The 23,154-nt window shown below is 45.3% G+C and overlaps 1 protein-coding gene across 1 annotated transcript in view; it reads left to right on the top strand.

Moving 5' to 3' along the window:
* Positions 1–23,154, top strand: part of NRBF2 (nuclear receptor binding factor 2) — a 42,519-nt gene that overhangs the window by 1,446 nt on the left and 17,919 nt on the right. The window contains exon 2 of the mRNA XM_033943285.1: positions 2,525–2,609. Within this exon, the coding sequence (XP_033799176.1) occupies positions 2,525–2,609 (85 nt within the window). The remainder of the gene's footprint in view (positions 1–2,524; positions 2,610–23,154) is intronic.

Below are 23,154 nucleotides of genomic sequence, written 5' to 3'. Positions count from 1 at the left end.
CACATTGATTAGCAGTTCTTTTCTATCTACTTTAGTTTACATGGGTTTACAATTACCCGTGTACAGTCATGTGAAAATATATTCTGTTCTTTCTTAAGAATTGTTCACATATCGATGTCAGATCTTTTTTTTATTTATCTCTGGAAAAGAAAGTGATGTAACTGCAGGTAAACAACAAAAATTTTCCTTGATTTACTCATGAAACAAAAGATATCCACAAAAATGTGTATTTTAACTGAGGAATAAATTAGGACACCTCCACATATCCCACAATCACACAAGGTATATCACATCATGTGCACATGATTAGAACATTGTTACTCAGCATTTTGAAGGAGGATTGCCCTACTTAAACTTCAGACAGTTAGTTTGGGGTGCTCATGACTGCTGCAGTGAGATCAAAAGAGCTGTCTTGAGGCCTTCAGAAAGAATATTGTAGCCGCTTATAAATCTGGTATGGGATTTAAAAAGATCTTGAAAGAATTTGACATTAACCATTCAACGGTCCAGAAAATAATGTACAAGTGGAGGATTTTCCAAACAACTGCCAACATGCCCATGTCTGGCCATCCAAGCTAAAAGAAGTCTCCAAAAATCTTAAAATGTCATCACGGGATCTACAGCAGGCTCTTGCTACTGTTGATGTGAAAGTGCATGTCTCTACAATCAGAAAGAGACTGCACAAATTTAACTTGCATGGGAGATGTACAAGGAGGAAACCTTTGCTCTCTAAGAGAACCATCAAGGCCAGACTGAAGTTTGCCAGTGAGAATGTAGACAAAAGCTAGGACTTCTGGCATAGTGTTCTATTGACAGAGATGAGTCTAAAATGGAACTATTTGGACACCAGAAAAGAGGATATGTTTGGCGTACACCAAATACCGCATTCCAGGAAAAGAACCTCATACTAATTGTGAAGCATGGAGGTGGAAGTGTCATGGTTTGGGATACTTTGCTGCATCAGTACCTGGCCAGCTCGCCATCATAGAATGCACCATGAATTCTAATGTGTATCAGAGAGTGCTTGAGGAACATGTGAGACCATCTGTAAGAAAATTAAAGCTGAAGAGGAACTGGACTCTGAAACAAGACAATGACCCAAAACATACCAGTAAATCCACCAAGGACTGGCTAAAAACTAAGAAATGGAAAGTACTGGAGTGGCCGAGTCAAAGCCCTGATCTTAATCCCATTGAGATGATGTGGGGTGATTTGAAAGAATTCTGCATTGAGGAGTGGGCCAAACTTTACTCAGACCAATGTCGGAGACTGGTAGATGGCTACAAGAAGCGTTTCGCTGTAGTTATTTCAGCCAAAGGGGGTAACACTAGCTATTAAGGTGTTCTAATTTATTCCTCAGTTAGAATATACTTTTTTGTGGATATCTTTTGTTTCAAGAGTAAATCAAGGAAAATTTTTGTTGTTTACCTGCAGATACATCATAAAGGATCAGATTTGACATCGATATGTGAACATTTCTTAAAGAACTGAATATTTCTTGGGGCATCCTAATATTTTCATATGACTGTGTATAGCTTAAAGAACTTTAAATAAATAACTCAAATTTAAATTTTTTGTTGGTTTTGCAATTTTATAATTTCAATATGCCATGAAAAACATTTGCTCCATTTAGTGAGCTGAAGCTAAAAAAAATTTGTGAGACACTGCTATTCTATCAGTAAGAATTTTTTAAACCCTAAATAGGAAATAAGGTATGAATTTTTCTCAAAATAATTACGCAGAGAGCAACATGTCAGTTAAGATTTCATTTCCCACTAACTATATAGTAAGGTGTATTTGGATAGAGGAAGCATGAAGTTTTTATTTTAATGAATTAGATATTCCTAAATTACTCAGGAATAGTAACTTCCCAATTAGTTATGCAGAAGTTGTCCTCAATAAGTGAAAATGAAGTTCAGCTATCACCCACATATGTTTTATGTATGCTATGCATGCATTTTGTTTTGTTTTTTAAAGTACAAATACTTGTAAGGATTAATGCCAGTGATGTTTCATTAAACAATCATATTCGTATATCCAACAGTGAAGCAAAATATTAAAATGGTATTTTAGGAGTACTTTACTGTACAGCTTACATTATTTTTTGATAATACACAGTGAAAATATAATCCACATTTTAACTGATGTATGCAACTGTAAGCCATTCACTAGCATTCATCCGAGTTTTTTTAAGAGTTTGGTTTGGGGGGGGGGGGGGTTGTTATAAAAAAATTTTTGTCAATTGTGAATTAAGATTGTGTTCCGTGATACAATGCACAGAAGACTCCTAGTATGAATCAATTGTTCTGATGTAGCTTTTTAAAACTTAATGATAATAAAGAACCTGATGGTCCTTGGTCTGTCAAGATTTATGCATAGACGATAGATCTTTGAGCGTGGCATCATTCTCACTTTATTTGTTTACTTTCAAATAACAGAACTGCATCCTAAAAAGGGGAACATTTTATTTTGCTTGTAATAATTAAAATTGAATTACATTTGGTCGCTTGATTTTGCATTTTAGGCTCATCAACAGAGTAGAAAGGCAGACCGGCTATTGGCAACAGGGAAGTACGAAGAAGCTATTACATGTCACAAGAAAGCAGCTGGTGAGAATTGGGTCTGTAAATCCTGAATCTTGGTGCTAAGCGATCCCTATTATTGAGAGAGCAGCTGCTTTTTTTTTTTTTTTTTTTTTTTATACCTCTTCCAAACCTGTCATTCTCTTTATATTACTGAAGTTGACAAAGCCAGATTTGTTTCACTTCATTTCAGTAGCATCCACTAAAAATTTGTCTACCAACTTGCAGGGTATAATAATCAGGAAACAATAGTTAATACACTTAGGCCCAGATTCTCTATCCGGCGCCATTGTCAGTGGCCACCTTAAAAGCGGCCACCAATCACGTGTCAATCACTCATCAGTGCTGGTTAGAAAATTGCGCCGCAGGCAAAGGTAGTTGCCAGAAATGTAGATCAGGGGTTTTCAGGCCTACATTTCTAGCGCCAAACTCATTGTGCTTCCGTAAGTGCTTTACAACACCTAATACCACTTTTGGTGTTAGCCACACCTATAGTGGCGTTAGGTGCCATAAAGCACCTACAGAGGCGATTCTGACACCAGCTTTTTTTAGGCGCCTTTTTTCACTGAGTTTGGGCATCTTCTGGCACCTGAAAAACCAACACCATTTGGAGAATCCAGACCTTAGTTTTTTGTTTATACTTAATTCAGACCTGGATTCTTAATGAGCCACAAAGGTGAGTGGCATTGAAAATGAGACCAGACACAAATAATAAATTCTTATTTTAGCACCTCAGACCTTGAAATGTGTAATTTATTGGGTAAGTTCTGTGGAGTACTGATTTTAAAATTTGCATGCCTAGAATTGAGGGATCTCTTACCTTAGAACTGAGAGAGCGAAGGAAGGGAGGACAGGAGATCTCGATGTAAGAATAATTTTCTCATTAAATGGTTTATTTACTTATAAAGTCAGCTTTTTGATAGATGAAGGGTTACATTTTGGGACCAATACACTAAGGGCTCCTTTTACTAAGATGCGCTAGCGGTTTTAGCGCATGCGCTAAATGCTAACGCCTCCATAGAGCTTACGTTAGTATTTTTCATTTAGCGCAGGGTTTGCACGCACTAATCTTAAGCGCGCGCTAAAAATGCTAGCACACCTTAGTAAAAGGAGCCCATAGTATTTCCTATAGACCCAAAATGAGAAAACCCCTTTAGTATATCTGATCCTTTATGATGACAAACCATTAAAAATTAGTTTGAGTATTACACAGTCAAAAATAGACCATATTCTCCTTGAACAGTACAGTAAATCCCTTTGCTCCTTGATGTCATTGTGGATGGTTCTCGTAATATCTCACTGTGTGTGTCAGCAGTCAAAAATGAAACAAAATACTCAAAACCATGGAAGGAGATCAGAGCTTTGTCATGGGCTGTTTTCTCTTATTTTTTCTCTATTTCCTTGGTGCTTTAATCTTCTTCTATGGTTTTCAGTGACATTTTTACACTATCTCCAAGATCTACCTCTGCACACCAGAAATTTCAGCAGGAATCCAGGTCCAAGTTTCAGCCTGCTTGTCTGACATTGCTGCCTGGATGCCTCTTTACCATCTGAAACTGAATATGGCCAAGATAGAACTTCTTATCTCTCCCTCTAGATTCACTTCTCATCTCCTCTTCCCACATTCTTGATTCCAGCAATTTTTCTGGAAATGTCAAAAGCTTTACTGCATCTCTCTGGTCACATCATCAAAGAAGTAATTCAAATTTGTTTGGCAGGTTTTTTCCCTGTGAGGTATATGACCTTATACGCCACTTGCTTCAACATACTGCACTATTATGTCCTTTAGTAGAATTTCTGTTACTTGAAGATCAATAATGGGAAGTCCTGGTAGAAATTCATGTGCATACATAACTGGGTCTGTCTGATAAGGCTACATGCTCCTTGTATGGTTGGGTGTAATCAGGAAAGGCTATGGGGCCTAGGAAACCAAAAATTGGGAGTAACTATTTTCTTCTAGTACAACATACCCATTATTCCTGAACCTTCGAGTAGTCAACCCCTTCTCATGAGAATTCTTGTAGAGAGCTTCATTAGCATTGTTTTGATCTGCCTCCCATTTCTCTTGGTTGTCCTCCAATTCCTTCGTTGTCTCTCTGCAAGCAAGATGGTGGGAGCATTTCTTTCTTTTTTTTTCTGCTCATGTTTATTTCATTTGCTGCAGAGAAATCTGTCTTGGGACATCTCTAGCTGCAGGAGAGCTCAGACTCTCAAGTCAGAGGTCTGCATCCAAGGGGCAGACTGCCTTGCATTGCACTCACTAATAGTCCAGGAGCTCAGGGACAGGTCCCTTGGGACAAGACTCACCCCAGGTTTCGTCCACAGTGGGCTTGCGTGAAGGCTGAGTGGCTCTCAAGGTTTTTCCAGGATCAGGGCCAACAGCTTTCCTCCCCACCCCCACACCATCTTCATGCGCAAGGTCCGGAGGGAGTTGAGGTCTCCGGCCAGATCATTGGGGCCCAAGAGACAGTCTGAAGGGACAAGCAGTCTGAATTCCAGGTTTGTTGAGGCAGAAGTTCTCCCTGTAAGCTGGAAGTGGCCGTCAGGTCTGATGATAGTGGCGGTTGTCCGGCTGATGCAGAGTGCATCTGATCCAAATGACATGCCTGCATTTTGGCACTGCCTTGACTCTGATCCAAATGACATGCCTGCATTTTGGCACTCAAGACTACATCCTGGGAAACCACATGGCTGAAATATTGTGTGGTGGCTGGGCTTCATATTTCAGGGCTCAATGAGCATACCAGCTTTTGTTCCTTGGCATGTCGTCTTTACAAACTTCTAACATCAGATCCTATTGTCTGACTGGAATTTACTTTATTTTATTTTTTTAATAATAATTTTTAATTTTATTTATTCACTGAATGCTTGTTGGGATGTTCATATCTTGTCTCTATCTTTTCTATCTGAATATGTTTAATGGATTTCCTTTCAGTATTCAATTGTTACATTGTAAACCACTTAGGTCCGCAGTGATTTTGATGGTGGACTTCAGTATCAGCTGTGACCTGCCTCCTCCTTTCAACGTGCAATCTACTCTGTTTTGCTTGGACTGCTTTGGGTCTTTGAGGTTTTGATTTACTTTAGCATTGTTCTTTTTATTTTTTATTATTTGAATTGTTGTATCTTTACTATTTAATAATTGTTTTTTCAGGGACAGTTAGGGAATTTCCAAGTACCTATCTTTATTTATTTTTATTTTATTGTAACCCGTTCTGGGCTTCGGGGAGGACGGGCTATAAAAATGAACAAATAAATAAGCTGTCTTCAGTTTCAGCACTTGCAGCTCCCAGCATACGGCAAGGCACAGTGAGTAACAGACTGACAGCTCGAAAACAAAATCTGGGGTGTTTGTTTTTTTTTTTAACAGTGTTTTTTTGGGAGTTCTGGGGTTAGTCAGGGTTCCCCACTGCTATAATCCCAAAATTTCCAGTTTTTGGACCTGGTGTAACTCCCCCAGGCTGTTTTTGGTGCTAAAATCATTGCCATGGTGACCATCTTGAATTTCCCAATTTAAAAATAAAAGCCTCTATCTGCCTGCCTCAATTTTGCTCAAAAACAGGTGTGATGTACTCCTCAGGCCAAGATACCTTGGATTCATGCCAGATTTGCGTTGGATGGCTGTCTAAGGATCTTCCGTGTCCCATGTGCTACGCGGTGCGTGAGTGTGTGGGGCAGGAGCTGCTGGTTTAGATGGCTAGTTCCTCAGGGGGTGTTAGTGCCCAGATGGTGCGAGGGACAGGAAAAAAGTCCAGGTTCAAGCTGGGGAGCAGTGCAGGTGCATCCCTGGTGAAGCGCAGCCATGACGTGACCGCAAAATTCCAGAAAGGAGCTTGTGAGTGTTTGCAGGGGCCCGTCTGGATGTCTTGGGCAGGGGTTTCCTCCTGAATTCATTAATAATGTTTAAAGCTTACATGATTAATAAAGGCCGCATGGAACCCTCAGGGATCACAGGGCCCCCCTCCCCTCCCCAAAGAGCACAATTCCCCAGCAACAATGTCATGCCCAAGATTGTGAGGTCCAATCTGAGGAAGAGGACTCTATCATTACATTACATTAGTGATTTCTATTCTGCTATTATCTTGCGGTTCAAGGCAGATTACATAAGAATTGTCATGAAGTTACAAGATATATAGGTGGATTACATAAGAATTGTCGAGAAATTAAGGTAATACGTATTGGGTAATTAGAACATTTTAGATTTGATAGGAGTAGACAGTGTGGTAGGTGGAGCTTGGGAAGGAACTGGTCGTGTTAGATAGGTTTTATGTATTTTTTGAAGAGTAGAGTTTTTGTTTCTTTTTTGAAGGTTTTGTAGTCTGTGGTCGAAGATAGCAGATTGGTGATTTGTCTGTCTAGTTTTGCTGCTCTGGTGGCCATTAGTTTGTCATATAGTTTTCTTCGTTTGACATTTTTGGTTGGCGGGTGTGTGAATAGTGAGTGGGTTCTTCTGTGTCTGGTTGAGGTGGCTTGAATTAGTCGGTTGTTCTAGTAGGCTGGGCTGTCTCCGTTAATAGCTTTGAATAGTAGGCAATATAATTTGAAGTGTACTCTTGCTTGTATTGGGAGCCAGTGTGAGTTGTGGTATGCCTCTGTGATTTGGTCATATTTTTTCAATGAGTAGATGAGGAGAATGGTGATGTCATCTGCATAGCTATATGAGGTTATGCAGATGACAGGCAGGAGTTGAGGGAAGCTATGTATAGGTTGAATAGTGTGGGAGACAGAGGTGATCCCTGGGGGAACTCCGCAGGGGTTGGATCATGTTTCTGATTTTTCTTTCTTTGTTTTAACCCTGTAGGTTCTGGATTGTAGGAAGCCTTTAAGCCATGAGAGTACCTTGCTTGAGATTCCTATGGGGTCTAGTGTTTGTAGGAGGATGTCATGGTCTACCAGGTCTAAGGCTGCGGAGAGGTCTAGTTGTAGATCAGGATTTTCTTGCCTGTACTGAGATGTTGTCTAGCTGTGTCCATGAGTGTTCCTAGTAGGGTCTCAATGCTATAGTTGGTTCTGAAGCCAGACTATGTGGGGTGGAGTAAGTTGTGGTTTTCTAGGTATGAGGTTAGGGTTTTAGCTACGAGGCCTTCCCTCAGCTTGACGTACAGTGGGATTGAGGCTATGGGTCTGTAGTTGGATGGTTGGTCCGTTGTTGCTTTGGGGTCTTTTAGTATCGGAGTTATGATGATTTCGCTCAAATCTTTTGTGAAAAGTCCATCTGTGAGTAAAGATTGTATCCATTGTAGGAGCAGGGAGCGGAATAGTGTACTTGAGGTTTTCAATAGGTATGGGGGTAGTGGTTAAGGTCACTGGCTGTATTTATTATATAGTTTGTTGAAGTCTGACCATTGTATGGGTGAGAAGTGGGACCAGGTTCTGTCTGCTGCAACTGCCTTTACTGTCCCAGTCAGGGTCCTCTATAGCAGGAGATGCTGCTTCATCTCTTATGAACAAAATCTAGCCTGTAGTCTCTGCAGTCCTCTTCTACACAGTGGTCACTTATGAGCAGCACAAAAGCACAGACGACCTGTTTTCCCTCTCATCGAGACATTACAAAGATGCTAACGAACCATTGAGAGGTTCCGGAGGGGCCCCTTCGAGTATCCAAAGCCATGGCAAAACTCTCTCCAATAGATGCTGAATTTAACCAGCTCTTTGTTCTACTGAAAATGGATTCCCTGGTGTCACAGGTTACCAGGTGTACCTCCCTTCCCAGTGGAGGTGTGGTATTAAAGGATGCCCAAGACTGCAGGGTAGATTTTGTTCATAAGAGAATCTTCAAAGCCATGGCCTCAAGCTTAAAAGCAGTTGCAGCGTTGTCTTTTGTCGCACGGGCTTGCGCCATGATCCGGAAGCAATAGCCAGAAGGGTTCACCAGTTTCTAATGTCTGGAATAGATTATGTAGATGAGTAAAAGGTCTGCTTATTCCATTTCCACCTGCAGGATGCTGTGGATCAGACATTGAGCAGGGGATTCCTCCTCCAAGGCGACCTTGAGTAAATTACCCTTTAAAGGACAGTTACTCTTTGGGAAAGGTCTAAATGATATTATGGCCAGTGTGCATGTTCTTCTAGAACATGCTTTACATTTGACACATTTTATATTACATCTTGAACCACTGCAGTCTTGATCTCCAAGCGAAGACAAGCATGGCTAAGAATCTCAAGATTTAGACACTTAATATTCAAGACAGTCTCTCTAACATACTCTGTACAGGGTATGATTTATTTGGAGACCATGTAGAGGAGGCCACACAAGAGATCAATCGTCATACTGATTGCATTGCAACCTTATCCTCTTCTAAATCACATCAGCCTCAGTAGCCAAGGAGATGCTCAAATACCTCCAAGTGCTCACCCTGTTATTTGAGGCATAGGTATCAGCAACCTTCTGCGTCCACTCGACCAACCACTCAGACACCCCAGACGATAGAGACAGCAGAAAATGTCTGTATCACTTTAAATAGCAGCAGTCTTTTTGACTTCCTTTTAAAGAGTATAGTCGGTGTTTCTCAACCTTCACCTCAAACTCTACCCAAAGGAGGTCGACTCACCCATTACCATTGCTGGTCCCTAATAAAACTGAATCATTGGATCCTTCAGATGGTAAGTCAGGGCTATGTCCTTCATTTATAAAAGAAACCTTTGAACCACTCCCTGAAAAGTCTCTTAAACTCCTAGCAAAAGACCCTCCTTTGCTAGAAGCTCTCAGCCATCCTCCAGCTCTGAGCCAAAGAACAAATTCTCTACAGGAGAGGGTCCGAGGGTTCTATTCAAAGTATTTCCTCATACTGAAAAAATCTGGAGGTCTCTGTCCAATTTTAGACCTTTGTGCTCTCAACACTTGGGGCTCCTTTTACAAAGGTGCGCAAGCATTTTTAGTGCGTGCTAGCCGGAAAACTACCGCCTGCTCAAGAGGAGGCGGTAGCGGCTAGCGAGCAGGGCATTTTAGCGATTCCTTCATGCTTGACTTGGAAGCCCATCTCAATGACCTGTGTACCTAAGACTCTTTAAGAGTCCTTCCCCCAAAACTCTCCATATCAATCTCCTTGCGCTTTGTGCAATTTGCAGTATTCTACTCACTTTCCAGGATCGTCTCCTCAATCAAGTGGCACTCATCTGCTCAGTAGTAGTAGTACTACTACATAAACAAGAAGGGTGGAACAGGGTCTCACCTTCTCTACCAAGAAACGATTCCTCACAACATTTTCCTGAAAGCAGCTTACATAGCAGGAAAGGAAAACATCTTAGCAGATAGGTTGAGCAAACTCCTACAGCTGCATGAGTGGTCACTCAACTTCGCCACTTTACTTCAGATCTTTGCAGACTGTGGACCCCCAGAAGTGGATTTCTTTGCTTCCCCCTACAATCACAAAATCATTCTCTTCTGTTCCACACTCTATACTCCTAATCATCTGGAGTCGGATACCTTTCTCCTGAACTGGAGGGACAAGTTCCTTTAAACTTTCCCTCCATTTTCTATACTTGTGAAAACTACTCAAACTTTGGCAAGAACAAGCCACCAGGATTCTCATAGCACCTTAGTGGCCATGTCAGCCATGGTTCCTTCTTCTCTTCCAACTCAGCAAAACAAAACTCATCATACTTCAAATATTTCCAGCTTGCTGATGCAGAATGAGGGTTCTCTCCTACATCCTAATCTATATTCATTGGCTCTCACAGTGTGGTATCTCTCTCCCAACCAATAGCTGTCTTTATACTTTCTGAACCAGTGTCAGCCATTGTTGAAACCCCTCAAAGGCCTTCTGCGCAATGATGCTATTGTTATGAAACGAGTCCATTTAAAATCTGGTGTGACCTTAACTCGCTGGATCAGATTACCTGTCCTCTCCCATCAATCCTAGATTATCTTTTACACCTCTCTGACTGTGATTAAAAAGTACTTCGGTCAGAATTCATCTCAGTGCCACAAATGCTTTTCATATTCCACTTGACAAAAAGCCATTATCTGTACATCCTTTAATTTCTAGATTCATGAAAGACCTTCTCCATACCAGACCTCCAATTAAGTCTCCACCTGTAGCTTGGGACTTTAATGTTATCCTTTCCACTCTAATGAATCCTATCTTTGAGCCACTCAATTCATCTCTGAAACATCTTATTTGGGAAGTACTGCTACTATTAATTATTTCTATAGCACTACCAAGCAAACACAGCGCTGTACAGAGTCACAAAGCAGACAGTCCCTAATTGAATGAAGTAACAATCTAAACAATCAGGACAGACCAACAGGATGCCAGGATAGGGGTTAGTTAGAGGGGATGGTTAAACTGCTGGTTAGAGTGGTGAGCAGAGGGGAGTAGGGTTATGAACTAAAGATTGTCTCAAAAAGCTAAGTTTTCAGTCTACTTTTGAACAAGGGAAGGGTGTGGTGGACAGACTTGAGTAGTTTATTCCAAGTATACGGTGCAGCGAGTTGAAAGGAATGAAGTCTGGAAATGGAAGTGGAGGAAAAGATTACAGATAAGTAACATTTCTTATCACTATTGTGTCTACACGTAGAGTCGGTGAACTTCAAGCTCTTATACAACCATCTACCATGATAGAGTAGTTCCATAGCAAAGCAGCAGATGAATCCAGAGACTAGTGGGTATAGCTCACATCGACCAGCAGGTGGAGATAGAGAACTGATTAACAGTTGGCCTTAAAGGCTGGTGTTCATTTAGTTAATTCAGTTTTGCTCTATCTCCCAGCAGGGTTGGAGCTATACTTCTAGCTCCTGGTCTCTGCCTGCTGCAGGATAGATTAAAGTGGTGTTCTGTTAGGATTCCTCTGTTGAGACTAGTTCTCTTCAGTAGGTGGGGGTGCCTGGCTGATTGGTGCCGGCTTTGGGAGGTACACCTGGGCCCTCCCAGGTCCCTGCTCCACCCTCCCCTCCGTTGGATAGAGGGGTTCCTTTCCAGGTGCAGGATATTGGCTGGCTTCTTCATTCCAGTATAAAAAAAAAAAAAAAAAAAATGGAGCCTTCCTGCTAGTACTGAGCCGGGCAGTGGTTAACTCGGCTTCCAGTACACTTACCAACGATTGCCTGGCTTCGGGAGTAAGCGGCGGACCGGGTGAGTGATTTCCTTGCCTTTCTCGATTGTGGTCGCGTTTCCCGGGTGCCGGGCGTCTTGGGGGGCGGAGTCGTCTTTCGGCGGCGTTCGCCGCGTGTGTAAAAAAAAAAAAAAAAAAACCGCGTCGGAGCTGTTTGGCAGGCCGAGGGGGGATGGCTACAGAAGTTAGTCAGCGGTGTTCGCGCTGTGGGGAGCGCCGAACACGGTCGGGTCTTTGTTCTGCCGGGTGCTTGGAAGCACAGGCAGACGACCCGTTTTTGGCGGCTTGCGAGGCGGCCTTGTCCCGGGTGCGGGAGTCTTGCGCAATGTCCCCGCCGCTCGGAGCCGATGCAGGGGTGCTGCAAGACTCGGCCATGGAGGACAAGAGTGAGTCGGCGGGGGAACAGGCGAAAGCGCTGGAGGCCGGCGCGGCCCCTCCCCTCGGCTCGGAGCAGGGCGGGGGAGTCCCTCTTAGCTGGGGTGCATTTTCGCCCGAATTTGTAATGTTGCTCCATCAGGCATTTCAATTGCAGCGCTCGCAGCCTACCCAGCCGGGGCTGGGGGCCGGGCGGTCCCTTGCAGTTCCCTCTACCTCTAGGGGGGGGGAGGGGACAGAGGCTAGACCCACGGCAGGGGCAACAGGATCCCCGGGGCAGTCGCAGGGGGCTAAGAAGCGCAGGCTAGTGGCTGCGGAGGCAGTGGATATTTTGCCTAGATCTCCTTTTTCCTTGCCGGAGTCTTTGGAGGAAGGGGAGCTCTTGGATTGGGACTCGGAGAGTATCCCGGGTAGGGAAGGGGATGACCCTACGGCTATCCGGTTGTTCCATAGAGAGGAGCTTTCTTCTTTTATTACAAAAGCTTTGCAGAGTTTGAACATTGCTCAGGATGATGCCACGGGGTCCGGTAACCCCTTGATGGCAGGTACCCGTAGGCCGCCTAAGGCCTTTCCGGTCCATGAGGCCATGCAGGAGCTGATCTCGGCGCAATGGGAGGCGCCGGAGGCCAGTTTGCGGGTGGCAAGGGCCATGAGGCTCTTATATCCGGTCGTTCCGACCGAACTGGACAGGTTTAGATTGCCTAAGGTGGACGCTCTGGTGGCAGCGGTGACTAAAAGAACTACCTTGCCGGTAGAAGGGGGCGTGACACTTAAGGATGCACAGGATAGAAAGGTTGAGGCATCCCTAAAGATGTCCTTTGAAGTGGCTGCTGTTACCTTACAGGCCGCAATATGCAGTTCTTACGCGGCGCGAGCTTGTCTGCAGTGGTCACAAGGGATGACCGATAATTTGCTGGAGTCTGGAGGTTCTATCCCTTCGGAACTGGCTGATTTGGAGTCCGGCTTGGCTTATCTGGCGGACTCCTTGTATGATATTATTAGGGCGTCTGCGAAACAGATGTCTCTGTCTGTGGTTTCCCGCAGGTCCTTGTGGCTCCGTCATTGGGCGGCCGATGCAGCATCCAAGCTCCGACTGGTGAGACTCCCATTTAAAGGGGGGTTATTGTTTGGAGCAGAGTTGGATAAACTGGTAAAGGATTTTGGGGATACCAAAACGCAGCGTTTGCCGGAGGACAGGGCTAGGCCCCCGGTAAGGGCCGCATCGTCTAGGCCGCGGTTCCGGGATGTTAGGCGGGCCAGGGCTGGTAAACCTTTTTCCAGGTCTGCATCTGGCCCGTTTTCTGCTTCGAGACCTCGGTTTCAGCAGAGAAGTTCCTTTCGGACGGCGAGACCCTCTTCAGGGCAGTCAGTCCGTACCCCAGCCAGTCGCCCTCCACAATGACGGGGGCTTGGCTCCCTCCGCCCTGCCCTTAGGGGGTCGGCTTTCGGCATTCCGGGCGGAGTGGGCCAAAGTCACGTCAGACCAATGGGTATTAGACATTGTTCGCGAAGGGTACAAATTAGAATTCGCCGCTCCCGTCGTAGATTCTTTCTTGGTGTCCCCGTGCCGTGGTGCGGCCAAGGGAGCCGAGGTCCGCAGGACACTGCAGGGGCTGCTCGAGCTGGGGGCGGTGGTACCAGTGCCCCCGGAAGAGGTAGGCCGCGGTATTTATTCCCTGTACTTCATTGTTCCAAAGAAGGGGGGGTCCTTCAGACCAGTGCTGGATCTCAAAGGGGTCAACAGATTCCTCAGCGTGCGCCATTTCCGAATGGAAACGGTGCGCTCGGTGATTGCGGCGGTAAGACCAGGCGAGTTTCTCACGTCTCTCGATCTCAAGGAGGCGTACCTCCATATTCCGATATGGCCTCCGCACCAGCGGTATCTGCGGTTTGCGATTCTGGGCCAACATTTCCAGTTTCGGGCTATGCCCTTTGGCCTGGCGACGGCCCCCCGCACTTTTTCCAAGGTCATGGTGGTAGTAGCCGCTTTTCTACGCAAAGAAGGGATTCGGGTACACCCTTACTTGGACGATTGGTTGATACGTGCCTCATCCCGGCAGGAGAGTTGGGCGGTGACGCAGAGAGTGATCTCTCTCCTTCAGTCTTTGGGGTGGATTGTCAACTTTCCCAAGAGTGTTGTGGCCCCATCGCAGTCTTTGGTGCATCTGGGGGTACGGTTCGATACGGCTCTGGGGAAGGTGTTTCTACCCCGAGATCGGGGGGAGAAATTGCAGGCTCAAATTCGCCTCCTTCTCGGGTCACCCAGACCTCGGGTTTGGAATTATGTACAGGTGCTGGGCTCCATGGTGGCGACTCTGGAGGTAGTTCCCTGGGCCCGGTGCCACATGAGGCCCTTACAGCAGTCTCTGCTCTCTCGCTGGTCTCCAGCTTCTCTGAACTACAATGTGCGTCTCCAGTGGAGTCCTCGAGCGGCTCACAGCATGCGCTGGTGGCTCCAGGACTTGCATCTTTGGAGGGGCATGCCGTTGGCCACACCAGATTGGGTGGTAGTGACAACGGATGCCAGCCTGCAGGGCTGGGGAGCCCAGTGCATGCAGACGTCGGTGCAGGGAATTTGGTCTTCCCAGGAGGCTCAATGGCCCATAAACTTGCTGGAGTTAAGAGCGATCCGGTTAGCGCTGCGGGCGCTTCAGGCACTAGTTCACGACAGACCGACCAGGATCTTTTCGGACAGTGTCACGGCGGTCGCGTATGTCAATCGGCAGGGGGGGACCCGGAGCCCGCAGTTAGCCGAAGAGGCAAGACATTTGTTTCAATGGGCAGAGCTGCATGTTCCGCTTCTGTCGGCGGCGCACATTGCAGGGCACGAAAACGTGCAGGCAGACTTCCTCAGCAGAACTCTTCTCGATCCGGGAGAATGGGAGTTGTCGGCTCGAGCATTCGGCCTGTTAGTCCGTCGTTGGGGGTTGCCGGAGATGGATCTCATGGCCTCTTCCCGCAATGCGAAGGTGCCTCGGTTCTTCAGCCGACGCAAGGATCAGGGATCGGAGGGGGTGGACGCATTAGCTCTCCCGTGGCCTCCGAATTCCCTTCTTTATGTCTTCCCACCTTGGCCCATGATAGGGCGGGTGTTGCAACGCATCTCTCGATTTCGAGGCAGAGTAATCCTGGTGGCTCCGGATTGGCCACGGCGGCCGTGGTACGCAGATCTGATGCGGCTGTCGGTCGGCGAGCAGGTAGCGTTCCAGGTTACTCCGGACTTGCTAACTCAGGGTCCAATATTAATGGAAGATCCGGGCCGCTTTGGTCTTACGGCCTGGCTATTGAGAGGGCAAGGCTGAAAAAGAAGGGCTATTCAGAACGGGTGATTTCGACCCTGCTTAAGGCTAAGAGGATTTCAACGTCAGCCTCCTATGCGAGGGTCTGGAGAGTCTTTGAGACTTGGTGCGGAAGACACGGAATTGCGCCTTTCCATGCTTCTCTGCCGGCTATTCTTGCGTTCCTGCAGGAGGGCGTAGAGAAAGGGTTAGCATATAACTCTTTAAAGGTTCAAGTATCGGCCATTGCCTGTTACAGGGGCCGGGTGGCTCGCTCGGCTCTCGCATCACAGCCGGACGTGGTGCGGTTCCTCAAGGGGGTTCAACATATCAGGCCGCCGGTTAAGCGAATTTGTCCAACTTGGAACCTTAAGCTCGTCCTTGGGAAATTGCAGGGGGCACCGTTTGAGCCCCTGTCAGCGGCCACGTTGAAAGATGTCACTCTAAAGACAGTTTTTTTGGTAGCGATGGCTTCAGCAAGGCGAGTATCGGAGCTGCAAGCGCTTTCTTGCAGGGAACCCTTTTTGCGTTTCTCGGAGACTGGGGTGACGGTGCGGACGGTGCCGTCCTTCCTGCCTAAGGTTGTTTCGTCATTTCATGTGAACCAGAGTTTGTTCCTGCCATCCTTCAGGAAGGATGATTGGGGGAAGCGTTTTTTGTCGGTACGGCTACTGGATGTGCGCCGTATGCTTCTCCATTATTTGGAGGTGACGAATGATTTTCGCCGGTCGGACCATCTCTTTGTCGCGTTCGCGGGTAAAAACAAAGGGATGGCGGCGTCTAAAGCGTCCATTGCGCGTTGGGTCAAGGACGCTATTGCTTCGGCGTATGTGTTGTCAGGGAAGAAGGTACCGGAGCATCTTCATGCTCATTCCACTCGGGCTTTGGCTACATCTTGGGCGGAGTCCGGGGGGATGTCATTAGAGGAGATTTGCCGGGCGGCCACTTGGTCGTCAGGGAATACTTTTTCAAAGCATTATCGGTTAGATGTAGCAGCCCGTTCAGAGGCGAGTTTTGGCGCAGCAGTGCTGGCAGAGGCGGCATTGGCGTCCCACCCAGTTTGAGTTTGCTTTGCTACATCCCACTAGTCTCTGGATTCATCTGCTGCTTTGCTATGGAAGGTAAAATTATGGTCATACCTGTTAATTTTCTTTCCTTTAGAAGCAGCAGATGAATCCAGAGCCCCTCCCCATATGCACGGACTGGGTGTAGGGTGGTTAGGTCGTTAGGGTAGCCGGGGCTATAGTTGGTAAGTGTATTCTTTCATGACTGAAAAAAAAAAAAAAAAAAAAAATATGTATCAATTCAATTAAAATAAACAAAGAGAGAAAAATATCAATGGGATTCAGAAGAGAAAGACAAATTTGTTACTGGAATGGAGTTTGTGGCTGCTCATTCTCCTTTCGGGATGCTTGGGCAAAGTGCATAACTGAATTAACTAAATGAACACCAGCCTTTAAGGCCAACTGTTAATCAGTTCTCTATCTCCACCTGCTGGTCGATGTGAGCTATACCCACTAGTCTCTGGATTCATCTGCTGCTTCTAAAGGAAAGAAAATTAACAGGTATGACCATAATTTTACCTTCTTCGCACTCATTCCACGTTCCTCCTGAAGATTGTCTCAGAGTTTCATCTAAATCAGTCCATAGTTCTCCCAGTCTTCCTTTTTTCCAAGACCACATTCTCAACCCGGTGAAGTGACATACTACACTTTGGACTGTAAACATGCTCTTGCTTATTACTGTATTTTTTGCTCCATAAGACACACTTTTTCCCCCAAAAAAATGGGTGGAAAAAAGGGTGCATCCTATGGAGCAAATACCCCCCCCCCCCGGTTACCTTATGTAGATTCTCTGGTGGTCCTGCTCTTTTGTCCAGCTGACTCCCAAATTAGCTAAAAGACAGGTAGGTAGGGCCTCCCTGAACTCCCCCCGTACCTTATTTTAGTTGGTCCGGCGGTCCTTCCCTTCCCTCAGACCGAGCTAAGCAGCGTCAAAGCGGCCCAAAAGGCAGGCGCAAGCTTTTTGCGCACTGCCTTGTCCTGCACTGCTCTCTGAATGGCTGCAGTGCCCTGCCTACTTTCCTCAGGGTGGGGGGCCCTGCCTGTCTGCCTGTCACTAGGCCACTAGACCTGCCTGCCCTTTCCCTGCCCACCCTTTTCTGGCCGACCACCAGAGGGGGGACAGAGGTACAAAGCCTGGCAGGGAGGGGGGGACAGGGTGCAGAGCCTGGTAAGGAGTGTGGGGTTGGGTGCAGAGCCTGGCAGGGAGAATTTGGTTCAGAATGAGTTTTTTTTTCCTTGTTTTCCTCCTCTAAATCTATGGTGCATCTTATGTTCAGGTGCATCTTATAGAGCGAAAAATACAGTACTTGGAACCCACCAAACCTCACAGAGCTTCCACTCAACTGTTCCTGTCTTTTGATCCAAACAGACTTGAAGCTCCCATCACCAAGAGAGCCATCTCCATATGGCTGGTGAACTATATCTCCTTTTTATTATGCTCAGACTGAACTGACACATGAAGGTCGTGTCACTGAACATAAAGTTCGAGCAATGGCGTTTTCAGTAGCTCATCTGCGTTTCACTCCCATTGAGGATATCTGTAAAGCAGCCACCTGGTCCTCATTTTATACATTCATGCCCTACTGTTGTTTGGAAAATCATTCCAGATGGGATAGTTGGTTCGTCCAAGCAGTTATACAAAATTTATTCTCCACTTAGATGTCAACGTCCCTCCAACCCTTCTGGTTTTGCCAGGCTCATGGAAGTTGTCTAATAACCTTCTTCTCAGAGCCATGATCCTGGAAGCTAGGGAGTCCCACATGTGAGAATATGCTGACTGCTTGTCCTCTGATAAAGCATAGTTACTTACCTGTCATGCTGGCCCTCCCTGATGACCCCCCTCCCCGGGAGACAGAATAGATGCAGGAGGGATGCCCACTTCCTTCTTCCATCACAGAAACCCATCTCCCTTGCCAGCCAAAATCGGCAGGAGGGATGCTCACTCCCTCCTGCCCACCGTGACCTGTAACAAGGGTTATCCAAGAGCAGCAGGCAGATGTTCTCACAACTCTCCATCTTTCACTAGTTGACTTAGCTTTATCACTCAATTGAAGGTTCTGTGAGCTGACATCGGGCAGGACGGCACTCACGCATGTAGGGTATGGGCAGTCTTGAGACTTTTAAAGTAACAGAACACTTTTTCACTGTTCGTGCCAGCCTCCATGGATAATGTCACACAAATGTGAAATATCTACCTGCTACCCTCAGATAACACCTGCTACAGGTAAGTAACTGTACTTTATCTTACAGGCTTGTATGTTCTTGACTTTAGTTCAACATCATTTCCTTGTAGGGCAAAATATCTGGTAGCTGCTTTCTTCTGATTCATGCCAGTAAACCTGTCTTCCCCTTTAAGCTTTAATGTGGGCTTTTTTTAAATTTACTTATTCCCTGCCTTTACTGATTGGTCATATTCCTCTGCTTGATCGTTTGTCTGTCTAATCACTATTTCTGCTTCCTTTATTTCTATGGATAATGTTTTCTGGCTTCCACAGATCTATCTTGTTTGTATTTTGTGAATGCTACTAACAAAGAAATCCATTAAAAATATAGTGTGTAAAAACAACCAACAATAGAACAGAGTCTGCCTCTGTCTCACACACACTCGCTGTCTGTCATGAAGACACTCTCATGCTCTTGATAAAAAAACAAGTACTCTGATACAACCCACTCTTTCCCTCTGTCTCAAACACACACTCCTACTCTCTTCCTATCTTTTATACCTTTCTTCAGTTTTTCTGGCTCAGTCATGCAGGCACTGTTTACATTTGATTACCCTTTCCCAAGGACCAGCTTTGGATGGTAAATCCCTGGGTTATCCTAAATGCTACTAAGCCCTCCCCAGATGCCCCAACAATGTCTTAGGAAATAGGCGTTTTTGAGCATAATTGATAGTGACTGTGCTAGCAAATCTCTTGTACAATCCCACTCTATTCCTTGACAAGTGGGTTATGCATCCAATGCCATGAGACTGCTTGAAGGAAGCCTCATTTACATAATTTTTAGATCCTCCCCTCTTATCTCAGGACTGCTCTCGGGTATCCAGTTGCTTTTCTACAAGCGAGACAGTAGGAGCTAGTCTTTTCTGCTCATGTTTAATTTTTCTTCTACTCAGTCTTTTCATGTGTTTCATGTCTTCGTGTTTCAGATGTTCCCAGTGGGCACAGCTCTGGCTGCTGGAGATAGCAGACTTTTTGGATTAAGGGCTAGATGCATAAAACATGGTCGTTAAGACCATGTGAGTTGCTGTTGGCCGACTTTTATTTTTTTTTGGCTGACTCTGGAATAGCGATTGATATTCCAACAAGTTTCCTTGCAAATCATTTGCATGGAAGTTCGCCCTAATCCCGTCCAACTAGTTGCTCTGAGAGTGACTTCAACACATTCGCAGAGCCAGTTTGGGGAAGCCTGTACTGCTGAGTGGCAGAGGAAGCCCCAAAGTAGCCTCCTGTCATTCAGCTGTTGGGGCTTTTTTTTTTTTTTTTTTTTTTGGTACAGATGTTCGTATGTTACACATGCACAATATCTGCCCCATTAAAAAAAAAAAAGTCATGCAGGCCCTCCCCGATGACCCCCCCTCCCACCCCGGAGACAGAATAGAGGCAGGAGGGATGCCCACTTCCTCCTTCCACCACAGAAACCATCTCCATTGCCAGCCAAAATCGGCAGGAGGGATGCTTATCTCCTTCCTGTGATAGGCCGTCTGTCTTAAAATGAGGTAGACATTTTCTTCATGCAGATAATTGGGTATGGAGTTCCAAAGGGATGGTGCTGATACGGCAAAGTTATTTAATCTCAGCTGGATAGCTCTGGACTCTGTGGAGTTGGAACTGTCGGAACAGGCATTTCAGTATATTGTACAGAAATGGGGTCTTCCTATTCTGGATCTGATGGCTTCCGAATGGAACGCCAAGGTTCCTCAGTTCTTCAGCTGGGTGCAGGAGGCCAGGTTGGAGAGTTTGGATGCCCTTCTTCAGCCATGGTCAGACCATGGCTTGCTGTACATCTTTCTGCCTTGGCCAATGATCAGTCGAGCTGTGCACAGGATTGCTTGTCATCACCCCAGATTGGCCGCAGATATGGTGCACCTTCCGGTGGACTGGCCATTGTGTCTCCCTTTGGTTCCAGATCTCCTCTATCAGGGTTCATATCTGATGGAAAATCCATCCTGCTTTGGTCTTGCTGTTGAGCGGTCGCAGTTGAGGAAGAAGGGCTACCTCCGTGCAAATCATTTGCATGCAAACTTGATAGTGAATCAGTTGCTGTTGGAAAATCAGCCAACAGCGATTGAGTCGCTATCTTTAGTGAATCTAGCCCTTAGTTTGCTCCCCTTCCTTCCTACCTCTAATCACAGGTTTTGTAATAATCCTATCTACAGTAGCTACCAATTAGCAAGGGCATTATCCAAAAGTCCAGTTTTCTTAGCCTCTTACATAGACTGCCAGATGGACTTGCTCATTCATTTAGATTTCTTCTGGGACTTCCTGTTTCTGTTCTTGCAGTCTTCCAGAGTGATCCAGCTGCATGGTTGCCTCTATTTCCATTAGGATTTCTAAAGCTTTTTATTTTGACTGTCCTAATGCTGATTGCTGAATCATTCAAATAGGATATTTTAATGTTTAATGTATTCAGCAATCTGTCTTCACTTTTTGTTTGCAATAATGGATGCACTGTCCTTATAAACTCTCTTGTTGTAGCCTGCCCTTCACAGCATACTGCAAGAGGGCAGCCACATCACCCTTTCTACGACTCAGTGTTGCTCCTGAGTCTACCCTAATTCTATCATAATTCCTAACATTCTGTTTGCATTTTTGACTGCTGCTGTATGGAGAGTTGAGGATTTCAAGGCATTGTCCATAATGACACCAATGCTCCCCCTCCCCCCCCCGAGTGACAACTGTTAAATGTGGAACCCAGCATCCTGTACTTATAAGAGGCAATTTTCAAACTGTGTTTCATGAACTAAATACTGTACATACATAAAAGCATGTCACAGATGCCAAGTAGTAATAAGTATCTACAGTATAAGCCATATACATTTGCATCTGTCTTTTGTATGGTAGAAATTCACTTTGAAAATGTACACATGTCTTTTTCTCCACTGATCCAAATGTTCCATTTTTTTAAATGCAGCTGAAAATGAACATTGTAGCGGAAAACTCACGGACTGTTAACTATATTAAGGAAAGACCCATTAGAAAATGGCTGATTTATGTGGGTAGAAAGATTTACCTACATAAATAGCTTTAGAAAATGCCACTGATATTTTATTTTTCTGTATAAGTGTAGAAAAGATTTCTACATATGAAACTGAGCTTTACACATGAAGAAAGCATGTTATGCAACATTTTGCAACATAGAGTGGTATTTTAGAAAGGACTTGGAGAAGGGAATTCCAGTGTCCCAAGTCAGGACATACAGATTTCCCACTCTATTTTACAAGAGCAACAATTTTAGACAGCGGACATTGGTGGGGAGAGGGGGGGATGAAACATACTTCTTACCCCCTCATAAATGCAAGAACAGCTTTCTAAAATTGACTTATTTCTCAAAGGTGGCATCTACCTAATCTAATCTAATCCTTAGGTTTGTATACCGCATCATCTCCACGTTCGTAGAGCTCGACTTGGTTTACAGTAGGAGAAATAGGAAGGAACTACAACAGAGTGTTAGAGGTAGAAGTGTGAAGAAAATTTAGAGGACTTGGGATGCCAATACAAATAACCACAGTCCCCTCTCTGACAGCATACTGGATATAAGCAACACTCTCCCTTGATGTAAGACCCCACTCTCCTCATGCCATTTCCAGGTTTACTGAGTGAGGGGCCTGGTGGCTATTGGGGAAGGAGTGATGCCCATTTGCTCCCACATTGTGGTCATCTGGATCTCTTAAGGGCCACTGAGACCTCTAGTGGCAATACCATGATTTTACTGCTGGAGATTAAGCTTCCACATAATGGTCATAATTCCATACATGAAAACCTGATGTCTAGCAGTAATATTGTGACATTGCTGCTAGAGATTTCAGAGTGGCCATTTTGGATCCTTGCGACCACAAAGTGGGAATGAGTAGGTATCTCACCAGCCCCATTAGACACCAGGAACCCCCTGGTAAGTGGTGGTGGTGGGGGATGTGCAGCCCATAGCAGATTTTGTTGGGTCTAAGGCCCAGGGAGGAGGGGTGGAAGTAGGCGAGAGGTTGCCTTGCGTTGGGTATGCTCATACATAGAAGTCTCTGGAAAGAGGGATGCTTATGATGGTAGGTACAGGGGTAATGACAGGGAGTGCTTAAGGTGGGGGAGTACTGACATCATGGGCCCCAAAACACTGGAATTTAGTGCTGCTCTGAGAACAGGTCTAAATTCCAGCATTTGGGATTCCCACTACAGACATGGATTCCCTATGTGAGCTAGGAAATGCACATAGTTTTGTATACCCAGTCCTCAATCTGAGAAAGCTCGACTCAGTTTACAATAGTTAGATAAGATAATAAAAATATGAAACGGTGATTAAATTAAGCAAATAAAAACATAGCAAGAATGGAAGAGAAATTAATTACCAAAGTGTTTGGTAAACAGAATGGTTTTCAAAGATTTGCAAAAGAGTGAAAGAGAACTAAAACTTTGCAGAAAAAGTGGAAGATCATTACAAAGTTGGGTGAACTTGAAGGACAGGGATTGACCAAAAGCTTTGATTCTTTTGATACCTTTACTAGATGGACAAGATAGATTAAATTGTTGATCGCCCCTTGCAAAAGAGAATCTATAAAGATTCCAAGATAGAGGGACTAATGGGGAAAAA

The sequence above is a fragment of the Geotrypetes seraphini genome, chromosome 4, assembly GCF_902459505.1.
Source record: "Geotrypetes seraphini chromosome 4, aGeoSer1.1, whole genome shotgun sequence".
NCBI lineage: Eukaryota > Metazoa > Chordata > Amphibia > Gymnophiona > Dermophiidae > Geotrypetes > Geotrypetes seraphini.
Note: the sequence above shows the minus strand (reverse complement) of the source record. Positions and strands in the feature narration are given on the sequence as shown.